The sequence below is a fragment of the Pteronotus mesoamericanus genome, unplaced genomic scaffold (assembly GCF_021234165.1).
Source record: "Pteronotus mesoamericanus isolate MK-2021 breed Mesoamerican mustached bat unplaced genomic scaffold, CSHL_Meso_final scaffold_174, whole genome shotgun sequence".
In the NCBI taxonomy this organism is placed as follows: Eukaryota; Metazoa; Chordata; class Mammalia; order Chiroptera; family Mormoopidae; genus Pteronotus; species Pteronotus mesoamericanus.
The window spans coordinates 23,972,215-23,997,453 of NW_026555309.1; the positions used below are offsets into that span (position 1 = coordinate 23,972,215).

Genomic DNA, 25,239 nt, shown 5'->3' on the forward strand with positions numbered 1-25,239 from the left:
GCATTCACCGAAAAGGAAGAAACTGCAGATAAGAGATCCCCAGTGAGGAGTGGGCTACAAATAACCCATAAAATATCCCACCCAGCAGGAGGGGGAGTTATCCTCAAACACCAAACAAAACGCAGAGTGCTGATGCCCAGCAAGCAAGAGCCCCGGCGTCTAGCAGAGTAGTTCCCCCCTTACTCACAGTTGCGCTTTCCATGGTTTCTGTTATTTGTGATCAACTGTGATCTGAAAATATTAAATGGAGAAATCCAGACATAAACAATTTATAAGTTTTAAATTGCACATAGCTCAGAGGGAAGTGATGACATCTCACGTCCTCTGCTCCATCCCGCCCAGGATATGAATCATCCCTTTTTCCCGCATCTCCACACTGTATAAGCTGCCCAGCCATTAGTCACTAGGTAGCTGTCTTTGTTACCAGATCAACTGTTGTAGCCGGCGGTGCTTGTGTTCAAGTAACCCTTATTTTACTTCATAATGGCTGCCGAGTGCAAGAGGGGTGACACCAGCAATTTGGATATGCCAAGGAGGAGCTGTGAAGTGTGGTTACGTATAGGAAAAAAAAACATAATATATAGAGTTTAGTATGATCTGTGATTTCAGACATCCATTGGGATCTCACAACCTACCCCCACAGATAAGGGGGGGGACTATGGTACGGTGCTTTGAATATAGAAAAGAATCACCAGGTATTTGGTGAACACCAAGATGCGTGACGTTGTTAGGCTAATATCATAGGAATGATTATTGGCGTTGTACCGATGAGAATGATGAGGGCCAGGTGAAGTGTTTTACATCAGATGGTGTTCCTAGAAATGCAGAATGTAGTCCAGAACACTGGTCTGGAAAGGAGCCCAGAACAACCCTGTGCTGCCATCATCAGGTTTACGATGGAAAGCAACTAGGTGTTCATCAGGAGGCTTTCAGGCTGCCCTTCCTGTGGCTTTTGTACCAGGTTGTTCGATTTATCCCTAGGTGAGGTCAGGCTTTTAATGCTGGCTACTGTGTGCCTGATGGGATACAGGACACTGGTGGTTCAAATGTGAACAAGACAACCCCTGACCTCAGATGGCCTAGGGCATACCGATTAAGAGCAACCATTTGTCATTTACTTAACATGGAGCCTGAGTCCAAGAAATACTGGTTCCACTCCCGCCGCTGTAAAATCAAGGGTTTGAACTTGGATTTCCTACAAATTAAAAAGTCCTCCAATTAAGTACAGATCGCTACCTTTTTCCATCATCCAATTTTATTTCATATTTTTTAACGATAAGTTATGTTGGAATTTCTCAGTCCTTAATGCGATTAGAAATGAACACATATAGGGACATATTTTTTTCCACTGCCCTTTTTTTCCTGGCTTTGTTAATGTGTGATATTTTGCTTCTCTGCATTCAGTCTCCATTTGATTTTTCTGCTAATGTAATTTACCACCTGCAGAAGCATCAAACCTGGAAAATGCAGGAGTGAAATGCCCATTAGCACAATGCCAGTGTATCAAATCAACACATGTTTAAAAGGGTATTCTACCCCAAGCCTGTTTCTTTTTTATTAATACTTATATATATAGTTTTAATTAAGTTTATTGGGCATTGGTCAATAAGATCATTTAGGTTTCAAGTGTACATGTCTATGACACATGATCTGCATATTGCACTGTGTGCCCGCCACCCAAAGTCAAATCATCTTCTGTCACCAAATATTTGGCCCCCTTAATCCCCACCTTCCTCTGGTAACCGCATACTCTTGTCTGTGTCTATGAGTTTCAGTTTTATATCCCACATATAAGGGAAATCATATACTTAGCTTTTTCTGACTAATATTTCACTTAGCATAATATTTTCAAGGTCCCTCCATGTTTTCACAAATGGCAGTATTTCATCTTTTCTTATCTAAGCCTGTTTCTTAGGCCATATATTTAACCATAACTTTTAGATTTCATAATTGGTTCGTGTCGTAGATCAGGAGACAGCTCTCTTTGCACATAACTGTTATGAATATTGTGGTTTTCTAACCAAAAAGATATAACAGTAATTTTTTGAGAAAGACTTGAGACATGTGACTGAGCCAAATTAAGAATGAAAGAATATAGAAAAAATAAACACAACCTCACGGCCTGTAAGACTTCTGAATAAAGACATGTGTGAAGTCCCTGTGGAGGGATCATCCATTCATTCATTCACTCATTCATTCATGTGGGTAAATATTTTGGGTGCACACATGACGGACAAGGCACTGTGTTAGGTGCATAAGGACATGGGCTTTCAGCCCCACCAGAGTGAATAAATAACAAAGGGAGAGAGACAGAACAGAGAAAAGTAAATACAAACCAATATAGTGTTAGACTCTGGGATAAATACCATGAGAAGTAGATGGGCAGAATAACCTGGGGTTGAGTGGGTATGAGGGGCAGGAAGTAAGAGACACCCAACTTAGAATCATGAGGGAAGGTTTCTCTGAGGAGATTTTAAGAAATAAGAAGCAACAGCACCTCAGAGAGAAAGAGCTTGATGTGTTTGAGAGCCTTGAGGGATACTAAGGTGGCAGAACATGAGCAGGAAGAAGAGTAGCCTGAGGCGAAGCAGTGTCTATGCACCATGGAAAGACATTTAGAGATTCATTCAACTGCAGTAGGAAGCCATTCCATTCTCTCTCTTTTTTTTTTTTTTCAGAATTAAAATGCTTTTTTATTGTATTTTTTTCATTACCATTTAATCCCCTTATACCCCTCCCCCGGCAGTCCCCACGCTGTTGTCCGTGTCCCTGGGTCCTCTTTCCTTTTGGCTCAGCCCCTCCACCCTGCACCACCCTTAGCTGCCATCCTGTTCTCCATCTATGAGTCCATTCACTTCTTTGAAGAGGGAGAGCAACTGTCGCCTTTATGCTTAAAAGTGCTTCTCAAGACTGCAGCGGTGAAAGGCTTAGCAAAAAGAAGAGGGAGCAGAAGAGGAAGTACTAACTTGGGAGATCCACCTGTAGGCTTTGCAGATAACTCAGAGGAGTCTAACCGGGGAGGTGTTAGTGGAGATGGAGAGAAGTGGAGAGATTTAAGATCTAATTTGAAAGAAAAATAGAGGGAATTTGTTGATGAATTAGAGGTAGAGAGAGTAGCAAAGGAAGGAATTAAATTTAATTTCCAAGTCTCTATTCCCAAGGGTGTGGGTGACATTTCCAGAGGAGACAGGTAGGAAGGTTTGGAGTGAGTTTAAGAACAGAGAACTTATTTAAGGGCATCTTAATTTTAAGATGTGCCCTAGGTAACAGGTAATACCTAGTAACTAGTGACATATTTCAGTTTGCTGTAGTGGGAGCACTTTGGGGTGGAGGTATAAATATGAGAGCTTTCAGCATATAAATATTTCATCCCAAGGGAATGGAGGGAGGCCCAGCTCCTAGAACCCCTGGATATCCCAAAACATAGGGTTGAATAGGAAAAAAAAAAAAAAAGATATCCTCTTTGAGGAAGAGTGAAACAAGAAAACTTAGAAGAACTGTGCCTTAGGGACGCTAAGGTTGAATGCTTCAAGGTAGAGAGACCTTTTAAAAAACAGTTGAGGACTTACATGTTCCAGTGTGCAGCATGCTGAATATTAATGGGGATGATGTATACTGTCCTTTTAATAATCCTTCCAGGTAAATGTTGTTATTAAACCCACTTTACAATGAGGAAACTGCAGAGGGATTAAGTAATTTGCCCAAGATCTCATAATAAGGAGCCACGTTTTGGACACGGGCATTCTAATTCCAGAGTCCATGCCTTAACACCTCCACAAATACATCCTGCAAATAAAAGGTTAAGAGAGATGAACCCCCAAAAGGTGCCTTTCGAATGTGACTACAGGAAGTGCCTGAAAACCTAGCTGAGTTGTACTGTGAAGGACGTGGGTGTGGCGCAGTGTTGGAGGGGCTGTGCCCAGAGGAGGAGGTGAAGCTGCAAAAGAAAGAGGGAAATCCAGAAATGGGGTGTGGCCTTAGAAGGGAAAGGCCTTAAGGGGATGGGAGGTGTCAGCTGAATGCTGGTGGGAGTGGTGTAGCAAAGAAGGAGAGATTAATGAGGATGGGACGCAGATAACCTTGGAGGGAAGCCTTGAAAAAGTGAGGCAGGAGGAACCTTTTCTCCCTTTCCTGCATCCCTTCCTCCGTGTGTGTAAAATAGAAACGTCCTTCCTTTACAAAGGATTATGAAGCAAGCTTTGGCTGCCTACATCTATGCCACCCAAGAAGAAGAACGATGTCCCAGACAGCGAAAAGGACTGTGGATGTCGGGCCCGGGGTGCTCTGTAGTCTCTCTTTGAAACTTGATGCCCACAGGCGCTCTCTGAACTCCCGCTGCCCGCTGCCCGTAGGGCAGCCTTACCAGGACACAGCTTCTCCAAGCTGTCAGCTTGTCATGGGGTCCCTGACTCCTGTGTCTGTCCCTTGGTTGGTTCAGGAGTTACGGGGGTTAGTACATTAAAACCCCATGTACAGAGAGAGGATGCAGTTGGGGTCAGAGAATACATGAAAAGATTGGCTTTACCAAGACAAAGACCATATTCTCTTCTGTAATAGGAAAAAAAGTCTTCCAATAACAGAGAAAGATAAATGTAGGTTTGTAGAGTTACCATTGGAAGAAGTTCTCTATTGTAACTTTAAATATCACATAAGATGTTTATCTGAAAAAGTCTAAAGTCCAACTTCATTGTACTGGGAGTACTATCCAGCCTTCATGTGTTAAGTCATTATCATCTGAACAGAAGAAATTGTAACATGTTCCCCAGTGATTCTCAGATTGCGTGATAGAACATGGCATGCTTTATCTAGGGTAGCTAATCAGAATCTAAATAGAATGGTTTAAAAAAATTCTCTTCAAACAATATCATCAGTAATGCAATCTAACCTGTAAAAACTACAAAGCATTGCTTTCATTTGAAAACATTTAGGATGACCTGAAGATTTTTTTTCCTATTCATCAATAGGATGATTTAGTTTAGAAGAGGCAAAGACACGATGGATTAACTAGAGTGATATTTTCCATCAAATTCCTGGATTAATATGTAAATAGAACACCCATATTTTTTTCTATACCTCTCTTTTTGGTCCTCACATCTTCATTTGGAGAAACTCAGATGGGAGATTGTGTACACTATATCGGCATTCACTGGGCTTTGGCCCAGATTATTATTACTTGCAGAAGCATCTTGATCAAGTTTGGAGTTGCCTTACATTGTGCACAAGCAAAACTATACTTAAGTTGGCAAGTCCATGTACTTTATACAGATAGCTTATAACAGGCCCTGTAAAATATAGATTCCTTTATTCAGTAATGTTGGCTATAATCCTAAAGTCTTATAGTAGTCTTCTTTATTCTGACTCTTCTTCCTAAACTGAATAAACAGAATCAATCCTTGTGGCCATAGTATGTTACAAATCATTTCATAAAAGGTAATAAAATTAAGTTTCATCACTGAATTATTGTAGAAGACTATTTAACATTTACAAGTATTTGACTTCCAAATCCTTCAAGCCCTAATTTTGGATTTGCATAATGGTTTTCTACTTTCAGGATTTTCTAGTTGAAAAGCTTTGGCATTCCAAGGCAAAAACTGAAATAAATTGAAAATGTGTACAATTGCCAAGTTAATGCTCGCAATATAGTAGTATAATTGGAAAGTACACAGGAGGGGAAACTCATTAAAATTTTACTACTATTTGACTTAATGTTTTGAAATTTTATAGTAGAAAGATAATATGCAAAATTCTTAATGAATATTCAGAAAACATAAAGTAGAACTTTTTTTTTATCAATAGTCGTTTCATCAGTAGATTCTGAACTTGGACCCAAATATTTGATTCCACAGTCCTTGCTGTTTTCACTCCTCCATGACAACACTTAATTTTTTTTTTTTTTTTTTTTGCATAAGAATGTCAACTTATCAAAGCTACAGAGTATTTCTTTAGAAATTACAAAGCTGGGGCAGCCCCTTTCTATTTACTAGATAGAGTACTGCCCAATTCATGAACTGTTGAATAAAGTCAATTAGATTTTGTAACAGAAAAGAAATTACAAAGCTGGATTTAGTGAATAAAGTGAAATATTTGCCATCGTATTGTTAATGGAGATGGAACTATTTCCTGGGTCCAAGCTCAAAAAACATTCCCATAATACAGTGGGATGAAGTCTATGTTACTTGAATGTATTAAATTGATCATTATATGAGCAACCAAACTGTCCAAAACCTTATTCTCTTAGATTTTTTTCATAGATTTTTATATATGAACTTGCTTCCATTTTTTGTATTATTTATTGTGGCTTTTACCCATGGTGAAGCCATTTCATTCATTCATTCAACGATTTGTATATTAAATGCTTACTATTTGCCAAGAGCTATACTAAGTCCTAGGAATAATATAGTGAATGGACAGAATTTCTGTGAATGCAGGAAGCAAGTTGTCCTGGTGGTGAGGACTCCTAATAGAAGCTACTTCTCTCCAGCATCTTTTCTTTGGGCTGGTATCGGCATAGAGATAGAAAGCAGCTGGCAAACTTCATGAACTTGGGTGTCTTTCTCATCGAAGTTCAGTAAGAAATGCTAACATTTTATATATTAGATTCATGAAACTCTGGAGAGGCAGACTTTTTTAGCATTTTTAGAATAAAATGAGATAGAACAGCAATGAATCCACGCATGCTTCCTACAATTCATGGTGTGTACACTGGCCTTGCCCTTTACAGAGTTGAATTCAATTTCATTTAACAAGAGAATTTCTAACAGATCATTCCCATATATCATTGCCCCCGGGGCTTCATTCTTGAATTTTCTGCTTTTGGATTTCCAAGAGAGGGAAACATAAATTTCTTAGAATGAATACAGGGCTAGAAACTTGTCTCATTATAACAAGGCACCTAGTTTGGGTATCCCATTAACTGTTCCAAAATCAATTTGCACTCCCAAAGGCTACTTCTGTTGAAATATTTTGTGTTGTTTTGGAATTGTAAGATTGCATAATTCCTGATTCTACATTAATGAGATTTTCGGTCCCATTCCTTGTGTTTGGGACACAAAGAATAGCAAGGCCCCAGTGGTCACAGAGCACGCTGTCATTGGCACACTCTATATCCCAGCGGATTGTTTTCTCGTTTTAATGCATTCATTTCCAATCTGTTATTTCTTCTAGTTGGACTTCTGAATCGGCTTTTTTTTTGGCTGATTTTGTGGTTTGTCTTTAGCTGCTGATTTGTAATCAGACTGTACAAGAGGTGTAACAAAAGCCCCTAATTTTACCATGTGAAAATTTTTTAGGCACTGGCTCTCAAAAGCTCTTTCTGAGTGACTTGAGATCTGTGCAGCAGCCACAATATCCAGCTTGGAAGGGCTGCATTCTCAGCAGCTTTACTGCTTTAAAAAATATCCTTACATTAGCTCTTTTAGGGAGCAAGGAGACAGCTTTGCTAACAGTAATGAGTTGTGCAACCACAGATGGTCTTCTTGGTGGAAATTACTGGAAAGGATGATGCGTCCTGGGTCTTCAGGGCACAGCCATTCACATGTATCCATGTAGATATGTGTAATGTGTACATCTGTAACATGTACACAGGCAACAAATGAATGGGAAAGCGTGAATTTGTATAGCTCCTGCTGGTACTGTAGAGTTCTGTGGAATTTTACAAAGTGCTTTCACATAAATTGACTCATGTTACGCTCACAATAACTCTCTCTGGTAAAGTCGGTTAAGAGTACCATTGGGAATTGAGACATAGATAGTCCAGGTCCTTGTCCAAAGTCCCATGGCTAGTAAGTATCAGAGACGGAATTGATCTCCTAATTCCAAAATGTGGTGTTTTGGTCAAAACGTTTCTGTTAAAGTCCAACTTCCCTAATTTTTAACCTTATCACTTTCTCTATTGACCTCCATTGACCCCTCAACAAATAGCATATATGATACCTACTTCATAGGTTTGTATTGATCAATAAATGAAATAATGTATGTATAGGATGTGGCCTATTCCCTGTACATTATAAAAACTCAGTGATTGTTCATGTTTGCTTGTGTTTCTGTTTAAAGCAAAAACATTTATAGTACTTATTCCGTCCAGGATTCTTAAGTGTATTTGTAAATATTAATCCCCACAGCAATTTTATGACATGGTATTATTAATACCTCCATTTTACATATGAGAAAAACAGAGACAAGGAGAGGCTAAGAAAATTGACTAAGGTTGCAAAGCTAGTAAAGACCGTGTTAGGGATTCTGGCCCCCAAGTCTGTAGTCTTAACTACACTCCACCATCATTCTCAAGGTACATAGTCAAATATATGAAAATGTAGCTTTTATATGCTAATGTTACACCACCTTAAATTCCTATGATCTAGGGAATATTCCCACTATACTATAATATGTATTTTAGTATATATAAAATATAGTATAGATTTTCTCCATTGTTGCCAGGGTATACTAATTCTATACTAAGTAGATGGTAGAAGGTTCATTTTTTTCTGGGGAGCTACAGAACTCAGGAACACGTAGTTATAATGCAGGTACAATTTGAATTCCACATATTGGAAGAGGTGATTCCAGTTAAGAACTCAAAGTAATTGAAAATATTTTTTCTTATGCAAGTAAGTCATATCAGGAACTAGTTTAGGCTTAATGTAGAGTTTTATCATATGGTGTTTTGACAAAATGACAAAACTATTTAAAGATGCAGAGCCTTGCCCTGGCCAGGGTGGCTCAGTTGGTTGGAGCATCGTCCTGTACACACCTGGGCTGTGTGTTTGGTCCCCTGTTGGTGCACAAATAGAAAGCAAATGGCTAGTGTTTCTCTCTCTCATTGATGTTATTCTCTCTCTCTTTCTCCCTTCCTCTCTCTTTAAAATCAATAAACATTTTTTAATTTGAAAAAACAAAGATGCAGAGCCTGATAGACAAAGATGAAAAATGTTTCTTGGTTATGACTTGAATGGAAGATGGTAGAAGGGTGAAGATAGTTAGAAGGTGAAAACCCCACAATGTGAGAAGCAAAGGAAAGGTATGATGGGTAATAAATAACAGATAGTAATAAGGGCTAGAAGTAAAGAAGCCTAGAGAAACCTTCCCCATGATGAAAGCTACTGAAGCACAGCACTGGCCCGGGTCTCCGAGAGAAGCCCTCTGCTGCGGGCGGTGGAAAGCCCCCTTCAGTCGCTGTTGGCGCAGGCCCTGGGCTTTGGGGTGTCCATTCACTCACTGAGGCCCAAAGACTTATGTATCCCACTCGAACAATAATTTGGAAGATTTTTTATGTTTCTAATAAAGCCGAAATACGTTACACACAAATACAATTCCGAACATTTAGCTGATTACTATGAGGGTGACTCCGTTTAAATTGGTTGGCCTGGGAAGTGTTTGTCCCTCCTTTTTCTCTCTAGTTCCTGTGATTTCCCATTCCATCCCCAGCCTTCAGGCTTCTCCTGCTCCATGGGGAACTAGTTGAAATAGGTATGAGCCCTATGTTTACAGAGTAAGAAAGTCAAAAACCCTCCACATTTCCTTTCTAATTCTTGTCTGTACTTCCTCATGGCTCCCTGGTCTCAACCTCTGCTTACAAGTTGGCTATTTTAAGTCAACCCCACACCAATTTTTTTTTAAAAAGATGGATACACCCAAGTGAAGTGTTGATGAGTTATTTTTCAAAAGATTCGGGGACTCTCACAGCAGAAATGTCACTTTGCACACGATGCAGAGGACTCCCATTTAGCTTGTCCTCTTACTATTTTCCACTGCTCCCCCCAAATCCACCCTTGCAAACAGGTGAAACTTCCTACAAAATGCAGTGCAGTCCATGCAGATTCAACGTTTATCTAAGGTAGCGCAGCAGGGAAGGGTCCTGAGCGGCTGAGAGAGTTTCCTCAGCATCCCTGGAACATTTGAAGAATAACATTATGCCATCCCCTTACATCCTCTTATAAAGAGATTGGAACTTGCATTTGTCAGCAGCATCCTGTGTAGGCGGTGTGCTAGGCACGTTCCCATAGGAGTCATTCTTAGTCCTCAGAACAGTTCTGGATATGTTTTATCCCCCGTTTTATGAATGAGGCAATTGACTCTCAAAAAAGTGTCCCACATTGTTACCAACACTGGCGTACATGTGGGGAAGAGTAGGAATCTGCTCAAAAGAAGGAACAAGAAAAGGCAAAGATTATAAAACACCAGTCTGCTTATCAGACACAAGAGGGATGGCATCTCTAACTTGTTTTTCCTACATCCAAGATGTTGGTACTCATTTTTCTTTGGAAATACAAAGCACATTAAACAAAGTTCCTTTCAGTGCTTGTGAAGAGGTTATTCTAGTCTCTATTTGTAATGTTTCATTTATTATCAATGGGTATTTTATCTCATGTACACCTACATATTCCATTATGCTATATTTGCATTTCTTTAACACATTTAATGAAGGCATTGTTCAAAATTTAGAAAGATTTCTCCTTTCATGAAATTTGGAAATTGAAGGTAGTATTTAGCAGGTTTCCTTGTCAACTGTAGTAGTCATTTTTAGAATCTTTAAGGGAGTAATTCAGTTACCCACACAGTTCTGCTTTCTAAGAAACTGCAAGTTTTTTCTTAAGCAAGCCAGCAAACCTATTAACAACGATCCAGACTCCGGCAGCAACAATGAGGACAGGGTACCTGTCCAGCCGGGATTGGGGAAGGGCAAACGGAAGACGGGAAATGCCAGAGGGCCCTGTTCTGCCTGCCTTTGGCCTGCACAGGCCAGAGCCGGGTCCTTTGCTTATTCTAAAGACATTGTAAAGAGACTGTGGGGCACTTAGACATTTTGAAGTGATGTAGAACTTCATTAATTATATTACCTGGTATTTTATCAGACATAAGCCATTATATAAATTACATTTGCTAGTGCTTTTATAAGATATAAGTCATTACATAGCCTGTAACTAACAAAGTCTCCAACATGAGACTTCAGTCACTCTGATCAGTTCTAAAACAAGCAAGTAGAAAATGCAGTTTCTGGTGATAAAATATTTTGCTATGTGAATTTGAGATTAAACCTATCACACTTAAAAAATAATTATTGCCGAGAGCTGGCGAGCACTTGGTTTTCTTTCTGTAAAATTCAGTAGCTTTCCTTTACATCCCTATTCCCCTCCCCAGAACTTGCTTTATATTGAAATTCTAATTTAATTTTGAAATAAAGTTTATAGGATGAACTATAGAATATTGACATTTTTGTAGGTGACAATAATGGTCAACTATCAGTAACTTCTTAGAATTTATAGAGTTCAGTACAATAGTGTCTAAGTCTTTGTGTGTCTAAGTTGCTTTCCTGGAAAGCCATGTCAGGGCAAGTTAATTTTGTTCTCCTGGTGACCTGCAACTTATTTCTTAAGTAGTCAGTGTTGATCTCAATGCCTTCTTTGGTTGCATGTAGTACAACTCTTGAATTCTAGCTCCAGCTCTACAAATGCCAGACTAAGACAAGAGTGTTGTTGCTGGGAAGACGAAGACATGAATAAGGAGATAGCTGGGTGCAAAGTAAATCCATGTTTCCTCAAACGTGTGGATCGCGAGGTGATTTTTAGTGGCTCCTCCTTAAAGGGCATTGCATGGAGCTTGCTTAACTTTGAGATACAGCCTTCAACCTAATTTCAACAAAGCAGCCAGAGTGATCCTTGTAAAATGCAGCAATTGTACAATGACTCTTGCTCAAACCCTTTCTCAGCCTCCTTAATGCTCATTCCTTCATGACCTTGAATCTCTATATGATCTGCCTCATTCCCCTGCCCCCCAACGCCACGGACTTCCTCTCCTGCTTCTCACTCCTCCCTCTCCCTGCTCCAGATATTTTCTTGCTCTAACACAAAAACCAAGTTAAATGCTGTCCCCTCAGGTACACCTGTGGCTTCTTCCTTTAGGGCTCTCCTCAAGAGCGTGTCGGTGCAAGAGCCCTACCTGGCTCTCCTCTGTGTGAGAGCAGGCGGGTGCACCTGCATTCATTGTCCCTTTGACTCCACTTTATTTTAACCCACAGCAATTTTCACTACTTGATTTGTTATTCATTGATTTGTTTATTTACTTATCACTTGTCTGCCTCCACAAGAATGAGGACTCTTTGATGGCAGATGTTTTCCTGGCTTTGTTCGCAGAGTATCCCTGTGCCCAGGACAGACGGTACCTGGTGCAGAGTAGCTATTCCAGGAGTCAATGAACAGTCCCTTTCAGCTCATGAAAGAGGGTGGTGGGGGGTGGAGGGGTGGCGATGAGGAGCAGCTGTCCCCAGTGGGAAGAGATTATTCTTCAAATTAACTCTGCTCTTGCTGTCTCTGGGAGGCTAGAGGCCAAGAAGACCATCCTATTTCTTTTTATAGTCCCCTTGTAGCAAGTAGCTATTGAGTACTATATTATAATCTTCATTGTAAATGAATAAGTTAAACAGTCCATCAGTTTCTTATGGAAACTCTATTGAAGTATAACACACACCTAGAAAAGCTATAAAAACCATAGATTAAATTTTCACGCAGTAAATACATCCTGGTACCCAGAATCCAGGTCCATCAGAGTCCTGGAAACCCCTTTGTGTCTCCATCAATGTAGTAACTCCCCAACTGTTTTGCTACCCACACTTTTAATATCACAGGTAGTTTTGCTTCTGTTTGAACTCAGTATAAGTGGAATCATGCAGTATGTATTCTTGTGCATCTGGCTTCTTTTACGCAGCATTGTTTTTATGAAAAATCATCCATGTTGTGGCAAGTAGTTGTAGTTCATTCCCTTCCATTGCTGTATGAAACCCCATTTATAAATATTATCACGGTTTATTCACCCATTTCTACTGTGAGTAGACATTTGGGTTGTTTTTGATGTTTGTGTATACTAAATGGTGCTTCTATGAACATTTGGCTGTCTTTGGGCAAACATGTCGGTATTCGTGTAGGGTATATCCTAGGAATAGAGTAGGTGACTCAAAGGATGACAACCTGCAGCGAAGCACACGCTGCCCACCAGTTGTCTAAAGGCGGTGACCCCGTTTATGTTCCCACCAGTGTCGCCAGAGAATTCCAACTGCCCCCCATCACTACATGTGGTTCCATCCATGTCTTTCACACTGTAGCCATCCTGGTGGGTGTGTGACAGATCTCATGACCAACACTGCTGAGGACCTTTAAATGTGTGTGTTAGCAATTTGGATAAAGCAAGTCAGTTTCCATAAATATTAAGTAGGTAACAGAGGTTAAATGTGGATATGGCAGAAACCATACAGGCGCTAATGAAGTAACTAAAATTTAGTAAACTCTATTTTCATTAATGAATCCTTTACTATGGAAATGATCGCTTCCTTTAATGAAGCTCTTGCTCTGGTAAATTCAATTTACTAGAAGCTCGTCAAGAGCTAATTATGGACACCCCTCGTCCCCCCGCAGAGTGGTGTGAGGCCATCAAGGTTCGTGTCACGGAAGGCTCTCCACAGGAGGCCACGCTGAAGCTGAGGCTAGCAGGGCAGAGCAGAGAATGGAAGTTAGTATACTTTACTTCCAGAAAATAGAAATGAAGCCTGGAGGGGTGAAGATGTAAGAAGCTTTTAGAAAATTGCAAATGTTCAGGTGTGATTACTGTAACTGATACAGAAAACTGCTACCTTGTTTTGTCTAAGGGACTTAGACTTGAAAACAATGGCACAGCGTTGGCCTCCAGATGGACCCAGTGGCCAAGAGGAGGCCGAGCTTAGGGTTCAGGTACATTGCAAATGCCACGTTACGGAGCTGGAGACATTCGAAGCTAGCTCACATCATTTATCCATGCTTTTTCACACCAGGAGAAACAGTCTCGTGGGTTAGTGGGGAAAAATGTTTTATGGATAGCTTTTTGCTTTCCAAGTTAGGCCTGGTGTCAGCTCTTTAAAATGTAGGCGTGAGCAATGCTTTTATTGTCACTGAGTCTGGAGAAACAATGTGAACTCTATCATTTTTACAGCTGAGATGCTGGTATGGAATAAATAGCAGAGCACTGGCCACCTCTGGTTACCCAGATAACCATTTCACTATCCCTTTCTGGGTTGCAATGATTTCTAACGAGTGCTTGACTATAGCATTAAAAAAAATACTTCTTTTCTGAACCAAAAGCAATAGCCAGATGCATTATCTTTGACATCACATTTTAGTTTGCTGTTATTAGAAAAACTGAAGTCCTTAGTTTAACAGCTTACATTTTAATATATTTTAGTGAAAGCTTTCAAAGTGATTAGGCAGAAGGTTTGTTTTTCCCAACTCGTTTCAAAAATATTTGAAGAATTTAAAATACTGTCAGGAAGGTCAGTAAGTTTTGAATAAACCTTCTTCTATTTCAGGGCCAAACATAACTCAGTTGTTGAGAAAGAATCACAGAGGAGATAAATGCGAAACAAGCATATCCCACGAGTCTGTGGTCACAGTGTGTGATATTCTTTGTCCGTAGGTTGAAGAAAAAGTCCCAGTCGGTGGATATGACTGCTCCAGGGCTCAACCCTTTGGCTGGGGCAGGAAAGCAAATGCCCCAAGCCAGCAAGCCCCCTGCACCCAAGACGCCCATCATTGAAGAAGAACAGAACAATTCCGCGAACACCCAGAAGCATCCTTCCCGAAGGAGTGAACTGAAGAGGTTCTACACCATTGGTGAGCACCACACATTTCATGCACATGAGTAGATGACATCTATCAAGAGAGGATTGTGAATGTGTGGGTCTGGAGTTCCGTGCTCCCTTCTTTATATAACGTGCATGTCTTTCCGATGCTTTATGTGGGCATTCTCTGATATGGTGCGAACGTGGAGATGGAAAAGTACTGAAAACCCTCAGTGAAGTTAGATAAGAGAGCAGGCTGGAGGACTTTCTATATCTGGCCTAAGGGGAGTTAATTTTACATATGGTTTTCCAAGGTTTAAGCCGAGAGCCACCGTTTTCGTTTTCACTATTCTTCGGCCAGCACCGTTTTTGGTTTTCGATTTTTGTTCTTTTCTTTTTCCTTCCAGACTCTCAGGTCTCTGACCCTATTCTGTCAGGTTGTTGAGACAGTGGTTGATGTCAGCCTGTAACTGACAAAGCCACTAAGAAAACAGAAGGTCACTGCATTCTGAGAGAGAACAAATGAGAGTACTGGTCTGTCTGGGGCTTGCACATTACTGCGCTTCGCAGGGAGGGAGGGAGGGAGGGAGGGAGTCGCACCCAGAGCCCATGCGTGGAAGGGTCTGTGGGTAGGGTCTTGTGTGTAAATGTCTTTTTTCCCAGGTAGAATAATATCCTGTAAGTTTAAACTTTAATGTCTAACGGGGAATGTTGTAGGTAATTAACATAAACGAGTTGAATTATCAACTTTTAAGTGTCAGTATTTGTCTATCATGCCTTCATCCTTGCTATTTAAGTAACAAAAAACGGTTGTCAGTATCTTAGGTCTGTTTGAGACAAAAGTTGCTAAACACATCATATACGGTAGAGGATGATACATAGAGCAGATAACGCTACCTAGGGAGGGGATGGGCCCTTTGGCCTTATGTATTATTTCATTTTGGAGAGACTTGATCATATCCAGAAGCCTTAATATTAAGACTGTGTCTTAATGAGTTTACCAGAGTTACATCAAAGAGGTCATGTTTCGTTTGGTATCCACCACCCCTACAACCCCAATATGAGATGTTTAAAATTTTTTTCTCAAATATTTTTTGTGTCCCTATCCAGAAAAAATAATCAGGAGATCATATTTCTAACTCTGATTCCCACAGCAGGTTTCTGTATGTTTTTGTCAAGCCATTTCCTGTGTCTTTGTGTTAGATTATTTCCCTTCGGGCTTGAAGAGATGCCCCCCTCCACGCAGGTCTAGCGGTGTTTCCCCTTTCCATCATTCCCTCGTCCTGTATCTCCTCTCAGGCTTTCTCTTTCCAGGTTAAGATATTTAGTCTTATTTCTCAGTGGGCAACAAGCATGATGTCTTCAATGATCTCAATAGTCAGATAATGAGAATTAATATAAGACAGTATAGACAGGTGAATATTTCCATTTTTAAAGCTTACGATAGCAGATTTCTACAAATCCATCAACTAAAAAAGCCCATAAAGTTTATATCACTGTGCCTCCATTTTTCAGTGCCCCCTCCTCCCACCCTTCAACATGGCCACACCCTTCGAGTGCCTTTCTGATTTATTAGCTGGCTAAGAAGACTCAGAATGTTGCCTTCGGAAAGCAGTTTATTGTACAAACTCAATATTCTCTAAAGACAAGAAAATGAGAAAGACTCACCAGGTTGGCCACACCAAACAGAGAGCTATGCCTAGGAAATACAAGTCTAAATGGTGCGTTTAGATTGCAGAAATAACTGTGAGTTATTTTAAATAGCTCTACCACTAGTTAACTTATAATTATAGGATTTGAAACGAATTGACAAATAACCAATGTCAATGGCATGTCTCTTATGTTAACATTGACGTCTGCATTGTGGACTTGACTGTATTTCTGCAGCCACTCTACTAACTTGGATCTGGAAACATTTGTAAGGCTGAAATGTTTGCAACCATGTAGTCATTTCACAAAACAAATCTATTTCAATATCCCTTAGAAAAAGTATTGTTGGTAATGAACAATAACAACTGAAATTACCTTTATTGGTAATTCTACATGCCTGGCACAAGTTAAGCTCCTCTCTCCTATCTCAGTTCACTCCCAAAACAACTCTGAGGTGTTATATTCTTTACTTTTATAGATGAGAGAACTTTACAGGGATTAAAGGAGACATGAGTCAGAGATAACAGACACTGTAAGTGAAATTAACCACTTGTGACATTTTAGAAGTAGCATTCTGTGTCACTCAGAGGCTACCATCCACCTCCACATAGAGGTGAGTCAGAGGGGTTTCTGTAAACAATATAGTGGATTAATATTTTTCCTGCAATTCTCAGATAATTTTATTTAAGGATGCCAACTAACCATCCACCAGCCAATATGCCCTTTCATTGAAAGATATTTCTCAGTGTCTCCTGGGAGCCCTCTTGTGGCCAAGTTGAGTACTACGTTTAAATTTAGCAGGTGCTATACTATATTTAAGTGAAACACTATTTTTATTAAAGCTGTGATTCTAGGATTTAAATTTTTTAATAAAAAACAAATAACTAGAAAACTTTGGAATTATTTAAATGTCTCTTAGTGTCTGAGTGGCCACAGTAGTTCTCTAGAATTTTTTTTTATCTTCCAGCTTTTATCCTTCCTGAACATATATATAAGATCTACTCCCTGTGAGAGAACTCTACAAAAGAGAAATTATAACCTCCTTGTATAGATAATAGATTCTTGTTCTTATTTTTTGTAACAGAAAAAATCTAATGTAGCAGCAAAAAAAATGGCACAACAGACAATCATTACTTTTTAATAAGAGAATAATCCATCTTACAAGAATTATAATAAAATTTTATTGATTTGGCATAAGTAGGGAGAAAGCTGTTCTCTATTCATGTGAAATACATGAACCTTCTGGTAAATTAAAGGACTTTAATTTTAATTTATCTGGCAAAGGAAAGACCCTGCTTTTTTCTACCCTGCTTCTGTCAGTGACTGTACAATCTTGCAAGTGATTTACCTTACTTTTTGACCTCACTTTTCTCATCTGTACAAGGAAAGATTTAGAACAAAACAGTGTCTTTCTGAGTTGTTTTTTTTTTCCTCGTGCCCTCATCTTATCACGGCTGACCATGTGAAGTACTGTGTTAAGTTTCCGGTTGCCATGAAACAAATTGCCACAAATTTAGCTCTTTAAACCAACCCCCATGTATCAGCCCATAGTTCCGTAAGTCAGCATTTCCCGTAGCATGGTAGGGTCTCTGCTCAGGGTATCAAGAGGCTCAACTCCAGGTGTAGGCTGGGCTGAGCTCCCATGTGGAGGATAACTGGGGAAAGACACGCTTCCAGGCTCTTCCCTCTTGCCGGCAGAACTCAGTTCCTTGCTGTTGTGGAGTTGAGATCTCCATTTCCTTTCTGGTTGTCAATTGGGGCCACTCTCAGTCTTTGGAGGCCACCGTCTTTCTTTGTCATGTGACCCCCTCCATCTTCATGCCAGGGGCTGCGGGTCAGATCTTCCTCATTTGAATCTTTGACTTTCTGTCCTGGGGCTGCCCCGGGAAGCCTTCTGCCTCTAAGAGGATTGTGTGATTAGGTCAGGGGCTCCCAGATGACCTCCTTGGCTTAGAGCCAGCATTATATAATCATGGAAGGGATGTCGCTTCCTGTTCCTCAGGGTGAGATCGTTGTGTACATCTTGGGACTGTCTTAGAATTCCACCCCAGCACATTTTACACTACTTGCCCACTCTCTACAGCACAGCTCAAAGAAACTTTTCTTAAAACTTTTCCCTTACCATCTATTCTGATCGTTTTTATTCCATCCAGTTTCATTTTTAAATGCATTCTCAACTCACTAAATTGAATTAATGAGTTGCAACCTACAGTTTGAAAAATCACTGGACTAGATATCTGCAGTCCTTCAGATACTTACCTAAAATTCTATTATTTTTTTAAATGTGTTAAGTAAAACTAGAATAATACAACATCAAATCAATAGACCAACTCTACTGGGTAAATATAAACAGATGCAAATAGGATAAAATTTTTTACTACTCAATCTTTTCTTTGTGGTCAATAAAACTACTGGAGTTTGACAATGGATATAAGGAAACTATCTTTCAAAACTATCGTCTTGACTTACAAAAAATGAAACCAAATAGTACACTCAGATATGTATAATACTCTGTTTATTTGCTACCTTTAAATCAGAGAACTGTGCATGGGGATTTCTCAAAAAATTGTAAATTAGGTACAGCGTTAGCGAAGAAGACCGCATGCTGGATCCGAAACGTCTCGTGGCTCCTTGGGTAGATCGGTCCCATTCCTCCTAATATTTGTTCTTTGCTTCTGGATGTAGAGCTAGAGTTCATATATCTCTGTACAGCTTCGGTGATTCTTAATAACCGGTGCTGGTGTTTTTCCACTCGGAGAATTTTCCCCCTGACAATTAGGAAAGTGGGACGGCTCTGCAGCGTGAATGCCTCATTGGGGAGCCTGCTCAGGATAAAGGGAAAAGTAACCCAGGGAGCCTTGCGGTAGAGGTGGGCATCATGTGGGGGGCAGCGGGGATGCTGGGCGCAAACGTGCGCACTAGTGAGGGTAACACCAGGCAGATGTCCTAAATCTATGGCAGGGACAAGTGGGGACAGCCACGGTCAGGGCAGGCCCACTCAGAGTGCTGTGGGATGCAGCAAGATGGAGACATGGCATCCGAACATGACGACACTCAGAGGCTCTTCACGGGCCCGTGGATCCAGTCACCTGTCACCACCCTCCACCCTTCGCCTACAAGCTCCCTCGGCGTCTGACCCGTCTGTCCCCCGATCTGCTTGGGTTGGCCTGCCTGTCTCCAGGTCTCAGTGCCTACGAACAGGGAATGATGTTGTTAATTTAGTTCATTCTGACACTTAGTACAGGGTGAGGTGCATTGTAAATGCTAAATAAATGTTGGGGTGAGAAAAGGGAGGAGGAAAAGGGGTGCTGGTGGAGGTTGTTACGGTGAGTGCGCCCACCTAAGCGGGGCGGGGGGAGGGCAAGAGGAGGGACACTGTGAAGAGTTCAGTCTGGGGAAGAGCTTTGGTGTCCTCAGGGCTTTCGAGAGAAGGGTTGGAATGAACACTTGCTGTGAATGAGAGAAGAATAGTACAACCTTTATATGTGAAGAAAAATGGAGTTAGCAGAGCCCTCTTTTATTCCTTATGCTATTTAAATGCTCTCTGCCAAGTTCATGGAAGAGGCAGAAAAGGGTGGAACTTAGCCTTCCCTGGTTTCTGGCTCAGCTTCCAAACAGGTCTCAGGAAGGGGGTTCCTTGGCTGGCGGGGACTGAGTAGTCCCTCTGGGACTGTCCTTCAGAGGAGGCCTCTCTCTCTCTGGTCCTTGCCTCGTCGCGCCAACTGACAGCCTGCTCACCCCTTTCAGTCTCTGGTTTGCCCCCATGGATCAGTCTCTACTTTTTTCATATTTTAAAATATATTTATATTAATCTTACTGTAACACCTTCTCTTTATGAAACACCATGTAGGATAAGTCATTTGCACAGTAATTTCCAGTTATATTTGGATGAACGCATTCTGAGGTTATTTGGCGGGTATGTAAAGCTCACACTTTTCCACATACAAAAGTATCTTTATCCACATAAGCTTCATGTAAGCTTTTCCTTCTGCCTTGAATAGCGGTAAGATTCAAACTTTCCTCATACCTGGCCACACCTTCCCCGGCCTGGTCAGCCTGAATAGATTTCAAAGCATCTTAGAATATAGGTGATTAACAAATTGAATTCATGGAATGCTTATAATGTTCCTAAAGGATAACTGGAACCTGTCTTATGGCCACCGTGTAGCACCTTGTGGTATTAAGTCTCTGAAAGTCACATGACATATTCATAATCACAATAGTGGAAAAGTCAAGGAAAGACTCTAAGGAAGTGATGACTCATGATAAAGAGCCCATCCTCTCCGTGTTTCCAGGCCAAGTTCTCTTCTCCAAAAGGAAAACAAAAATGAAATTAGATTACATGCGGAAAGCTGGGTAAGCGGTTTCCCAAGTGCTAGCCCATATCATGGATGGTGAAAAAGAATACTGTTTTTCCATGAAATTACACTTATCCAATTAAAATAACTTTCCTTTCCTCTTCCCTTCCTCCCCGGTCCCTCGGTCCTCCCTTCTTTTCTCTCTTCCTCCCTCTTTCTTCCTTTCCCCTTTCTCCTTCCTTCTTTTCTTACCCCCTTCCTTGTGTTAAAATGAACTGACTTTTGTGAAATGATGGCATAGTATATGTATTGGTTTGGTAAACTCTGTGTGTGTGTGTGTGTGTGTCTGTATGTGTGTGTACAGAAAGTTCATTCCTTTTTCTTTTTTTTACTTTTTTAAGAAAGTATAGTTGACATATTAGTTTCAAGTGTATACAACATAATGACTCTGAATTCAAAGTCTTACAATGCGATCACCACAAATGGTAGTCTTTGTAATAAGATTTGTTTTTATAAAATCTCCTGATTTTTTGATAACAAAATTAACTTGGGAAATGTCCCCAAATTATTCTTTTCAAATTTCACTGGTTTATGAAATTGTGAAATCTGAAACCCAATGATCTTGTCTTTTGTGCTGCTTTCAGGATAGAATGCCTTCAGCATCCCAAGCTCAATGAAACGCGTTAAATACAAATTTGTGTCTTCAAAACCCCAGGCAGCTTACATATTGGAAAGAGAGCCTATAGAAGTAGGGGTCCCCTGGGAATTTTTCTGAGTAGTTGGAAAAAGCAAAACTAGTAACTAGTCTGGAAACTCTAAAAAGAGAAAAGCAAGACACACATTTAACTACTTTCAAATGGCAGGATAGCAGGCATTTAAAAATTTCACGTAACTTGTACCCCTTTCATGTTGAAGGCAGACTTTTTAATTATAAGAATAAAAAAGATCAATCCTAATGTTAAAATAGTACCAACAGAAGAGGAAAAATAGGAAAAGCCTAATCTTGCTAGAGGCTACACGTTCCACAGCATGAAACTAGGTCATGCCCGAACCAGAACCTTCTCTTCCAAGAAGAAGGTTCTTTGTGTGAAAGCAGGAGGTGACTGTGATTTAATCAGCAGAATCGTAGGGCACCCAGGTTGCTGCATTTATATGCACGACAGGAAAGCGGAAGACTGCTCTCGGGGTTCAAATTAAATTACGTTCTTGAGGAAAATGACTTTGTTGAAGTTTGTTCTGACAATTTGATGATTCCTTATATTTTCTGGGTCACAGGAAAGTTTAGAAAGAATTATTCCATTGCTGGGGTTCCTGGTTATATGTGGCATCTAGAATTGGCTTGATGGGCATGGGCTTTTCACAGATTCTGTGGCAGGTGCATGTGTGCAACAGCTACTTCTTTTCTTTTTTTATGCACATTGCGCAAAAATGTGTCGTTGTTGAGATAGTGAATTTGAAGATATTGAGAATTCAAGTTTAATGGTTTGTTCATTTGTGCGATAAGCAGCCCTTATTCAGAATATGAGAATCTATAGGAGGGAATATTTATTGGGTTTTTATTATATTTTTTTAAATTAATTCGATTTAAAACCTACTTTAAAATATGAGGTCTAAGAAAATCCACAGGCAGAAACCCCTTTTCAACTCTAGAATAAATATGAAACCTTTTTTTTTCTTTCCAGAGAAATTAGATGTATTTTTACTAAACATTTATACACAGTTTTAAACTTTACTAAGCTGCAGTAGGTATACTCAGAAGGAAGAAAAACATTAATTTGACACCCATAAAGATTGGTAGTGCACTAGATAAGTTTGCCATCTCCAGTTTTACAGGGATAGCATCATATTTTGTACTTTTGCCTTATTTTTTTTGCCCTAATTTTGGGATTGTTCTCTATGAAAAGCGATCAACCCAGAATCAAGAAACACAGCTTCATCATGACTATGATAAGTGGATTAAAAAATGTCAATAACCCCAAGGTTTTCCTGAGCAACTCGTGCTGGTATAGTGTTTGAGTTGCACCATAATAGTCTTAGAACTTATTAAAAATAAATTATACCTGTCAATTTAGTTAATGGTTTCTAACTAGCCTAATTAAACCTATACTGGTTAAAATTGCAGAATAATTAAAATGGACATTGTTTCATGGTTGAGAAATAATCACAATCCTGTTTGAAATTTGCTAAATCCCTATTAAAATAAATCCTTTAGCTCTGTCAGTGATCAAAACGCCCCTTTCCACACTTCAGCACTTACAGGAATCTTCCTCTTCACTAAACCAAGGCTCAGGGAAAAAAAAGATTATTACTTTAACTTTAGTTGTTTTCAAGTACAGGAGACATTCAATATTATAGTAGTTTGAAGTGTACAGAATAGTGGTTAGCCATTTATGTACCTTATGCAGAGATCCCCCTGGTAAGTCTAGTACCCAACTAGCACCAGACGTAGTTATTACAATATTTGTGACTATATTCCCTATGCTGTACTTTACTTCCCCATGACTTTTGTAACCGCCAATTTATGCTTCTTAATCCCTTCTCCTTAAGAAAAAATTATTTTTGAAAGACCTACTTTATTTTAAACATTTAATGATAGAATTAATGGCAGTTTGAACAGTGAGATATGTCCAAATTTCCCCAGTATTTCCAGTTTTAAAAGAGGACGAACTTGAAGAGCTTCTAGGATCTTGCACACCCTCAGAAATAAAATTTGGGATCTCCTGATTTTTTTAAGCTGGCTCTTCTTCCCAGTTCATACTGAAGATATTGCTTCACACATTAAAAAACAAACAAACAAACAAACAAACCTTCAGGAAGTATGCTCCTCAATGAAATGTGGACCACATTCACAACTCTGACCAAAAGACCACTGAGAAGAACGTAAAGATGGTCACAGCCAGGCACACTTGGACAGTTGGGGTGAATGCTTCTATTGCTGTTTCTGCCAGAGTTTTGAAACTGCTTTGACTACAGTTAATTTTTTTGAGTAACCCAATTATAAACGTTTCAATGACCATTCATAATAGAGTCATACTAAATCACATGCTCATCTACTTGCAAGCAAGCTTCTAGTGAGCTTTTTAAAACCTCACTAATTCAAACTTTGTAAACATCTAAACAAACTAGGAGGTAAAAAAGGCTTCATGGTAATACAATCCAGAAATTAAAAGCTATGTGGATTTGTAATAGAAACATGATTTCACAGTATAGAAAATACTGTGTTCAGCAAATCAGCTTAACAGCTTTTAAGTAGGTAAAAAAAAACAATTAAGAAAAATTAATGAGAGAGATCCAAAATGGTGGCAGAGTAGGTGGAAGCTACAGTCACCTCCTCCCAGGACCAAACTGGATTTACAACTAAATCAGAGAAAAATTATTCTGAATAACTCACTGAAGACTATAACCATGGATTTACAGAAGAAGTCCATGGAGACTGGTAGGAAGGGCAGAGGCGCAAAAAGGGCTGGTCCCATTCCCATGGGTGTGGGTTGAAGTTCTGGAAGGGCATCTCAGCTGCAGGGGTGGGGGGTTCCCCCTGAGAAGCATGGGGTCTCAATCCTAAGCTGGACTCCCCAGCCCAGAGCATCAGAGCCAGAAAGAGATACCCACTGCCTTATGACTCAGTGACCCCACTTCTGGGAATATATCCTAAGAAACCCAAAACGCTAATTCAAAAGAATATATGCACCCCCGTGTACATTGAAGCATTATTCACAATAGCCAATATGTGGAAGCAGCCCAAGTGCCTATCAGTAGATGATTGGATAAAAAAGATGTGAGACATTTACACAATGGAATACTACTCAGCTGTAAAAAGGAAGGAACTCTTACTTGAGTTACATCATGGATGGACCTGGAGAGCATTATGCTAACTGAAATAAGCCAGTCCAAGAACACAAGTACATATGATTTTGCTCATATGTGGAATCTAATGAACAAACTGAACTAGCAAGCAAAATAGAAACAGACTTATAGACACAGACAACAGTATGGTGATTACCAGAGGGCATAGGGAGTTGGGGATTGACTGAAAAAGGTGAAGGTATTAAAAAAAACCCGCCTCATAGACACAGACAGAGGGGAAAGAGGGTTGGGGTGAGGAGGAAGAGGGTAAAGGGGGGATAAATGGTGATGGAAGGAAACTTGATTTTGGGTGGTGAACACAATATAATATAAAGATGATGTATTAGAATTGTGCACTTGAAACCTACATAATTTTATTAACCAATGCCATACCAATACATTCTATAAAAAATTTTTAATTACAAATAAAAAATCCAAATAAATAAATAAAATAACTTTATATTTGTTTGAGACTTCTGTGAGGATAACTGCTGAGTTTCTGATTTGAACATTTCAGAGTAGGATTACCATTTTCAAAGATGGAGAGTACTCCAGGGAGAGCTTTTGAAATGAAATATTGAGTTTAATTGTGGGTCAGTTGAACCTGAGGCACCTATGGAAATAGGAAGTTGGATCTGCAGTTTTGGTGCTCAGGAAGTAGGTTTAGAATGAAGATATCAGTCCAAGTCATCATACAGGTATACAAGAGTTTCTTAAGAAGAGTGAGTAAAGTGAGAGGGAATGAGTCCTACCCAAAATTTAAGGAATAGGATGAAACCAATAGGCTGCAGAGGTACTGAGAAAGGATGCTTGGGAATATGGAAGGCAATCTCGGTTGTTTCCTCAAGCTCTGTAATAAAATAAATTTGT

The 25,239-nt window shown here is 39.8% G+C and overlaps 1 protein-coding gene across 3 annotated transcripts in view; it reads left to right on the top strand.

Annotated features, from left to right (window-relative positions):
• OXR1 (oxidation resistance 1) overlaps positions 1-25,239 on the top strand; it is a 370,698-nt gene that overhangs the window by 177,004 nt on the left and 168,455 nt on the right. For all 3 annotated transcript variants that reach the window (XM_054590386.1, XM_054590385.1, XM_054590388.1), the window contains one exon: positions 14,434-14,630. In XM_054590386.1, coding sequence (XP_054446361.1) covers positions 14,434-14,630 — 197 coding nt within the window. The remainder of the gene's footprint in view (positions 1-14,433; positions 14,631-25,239) is intronic.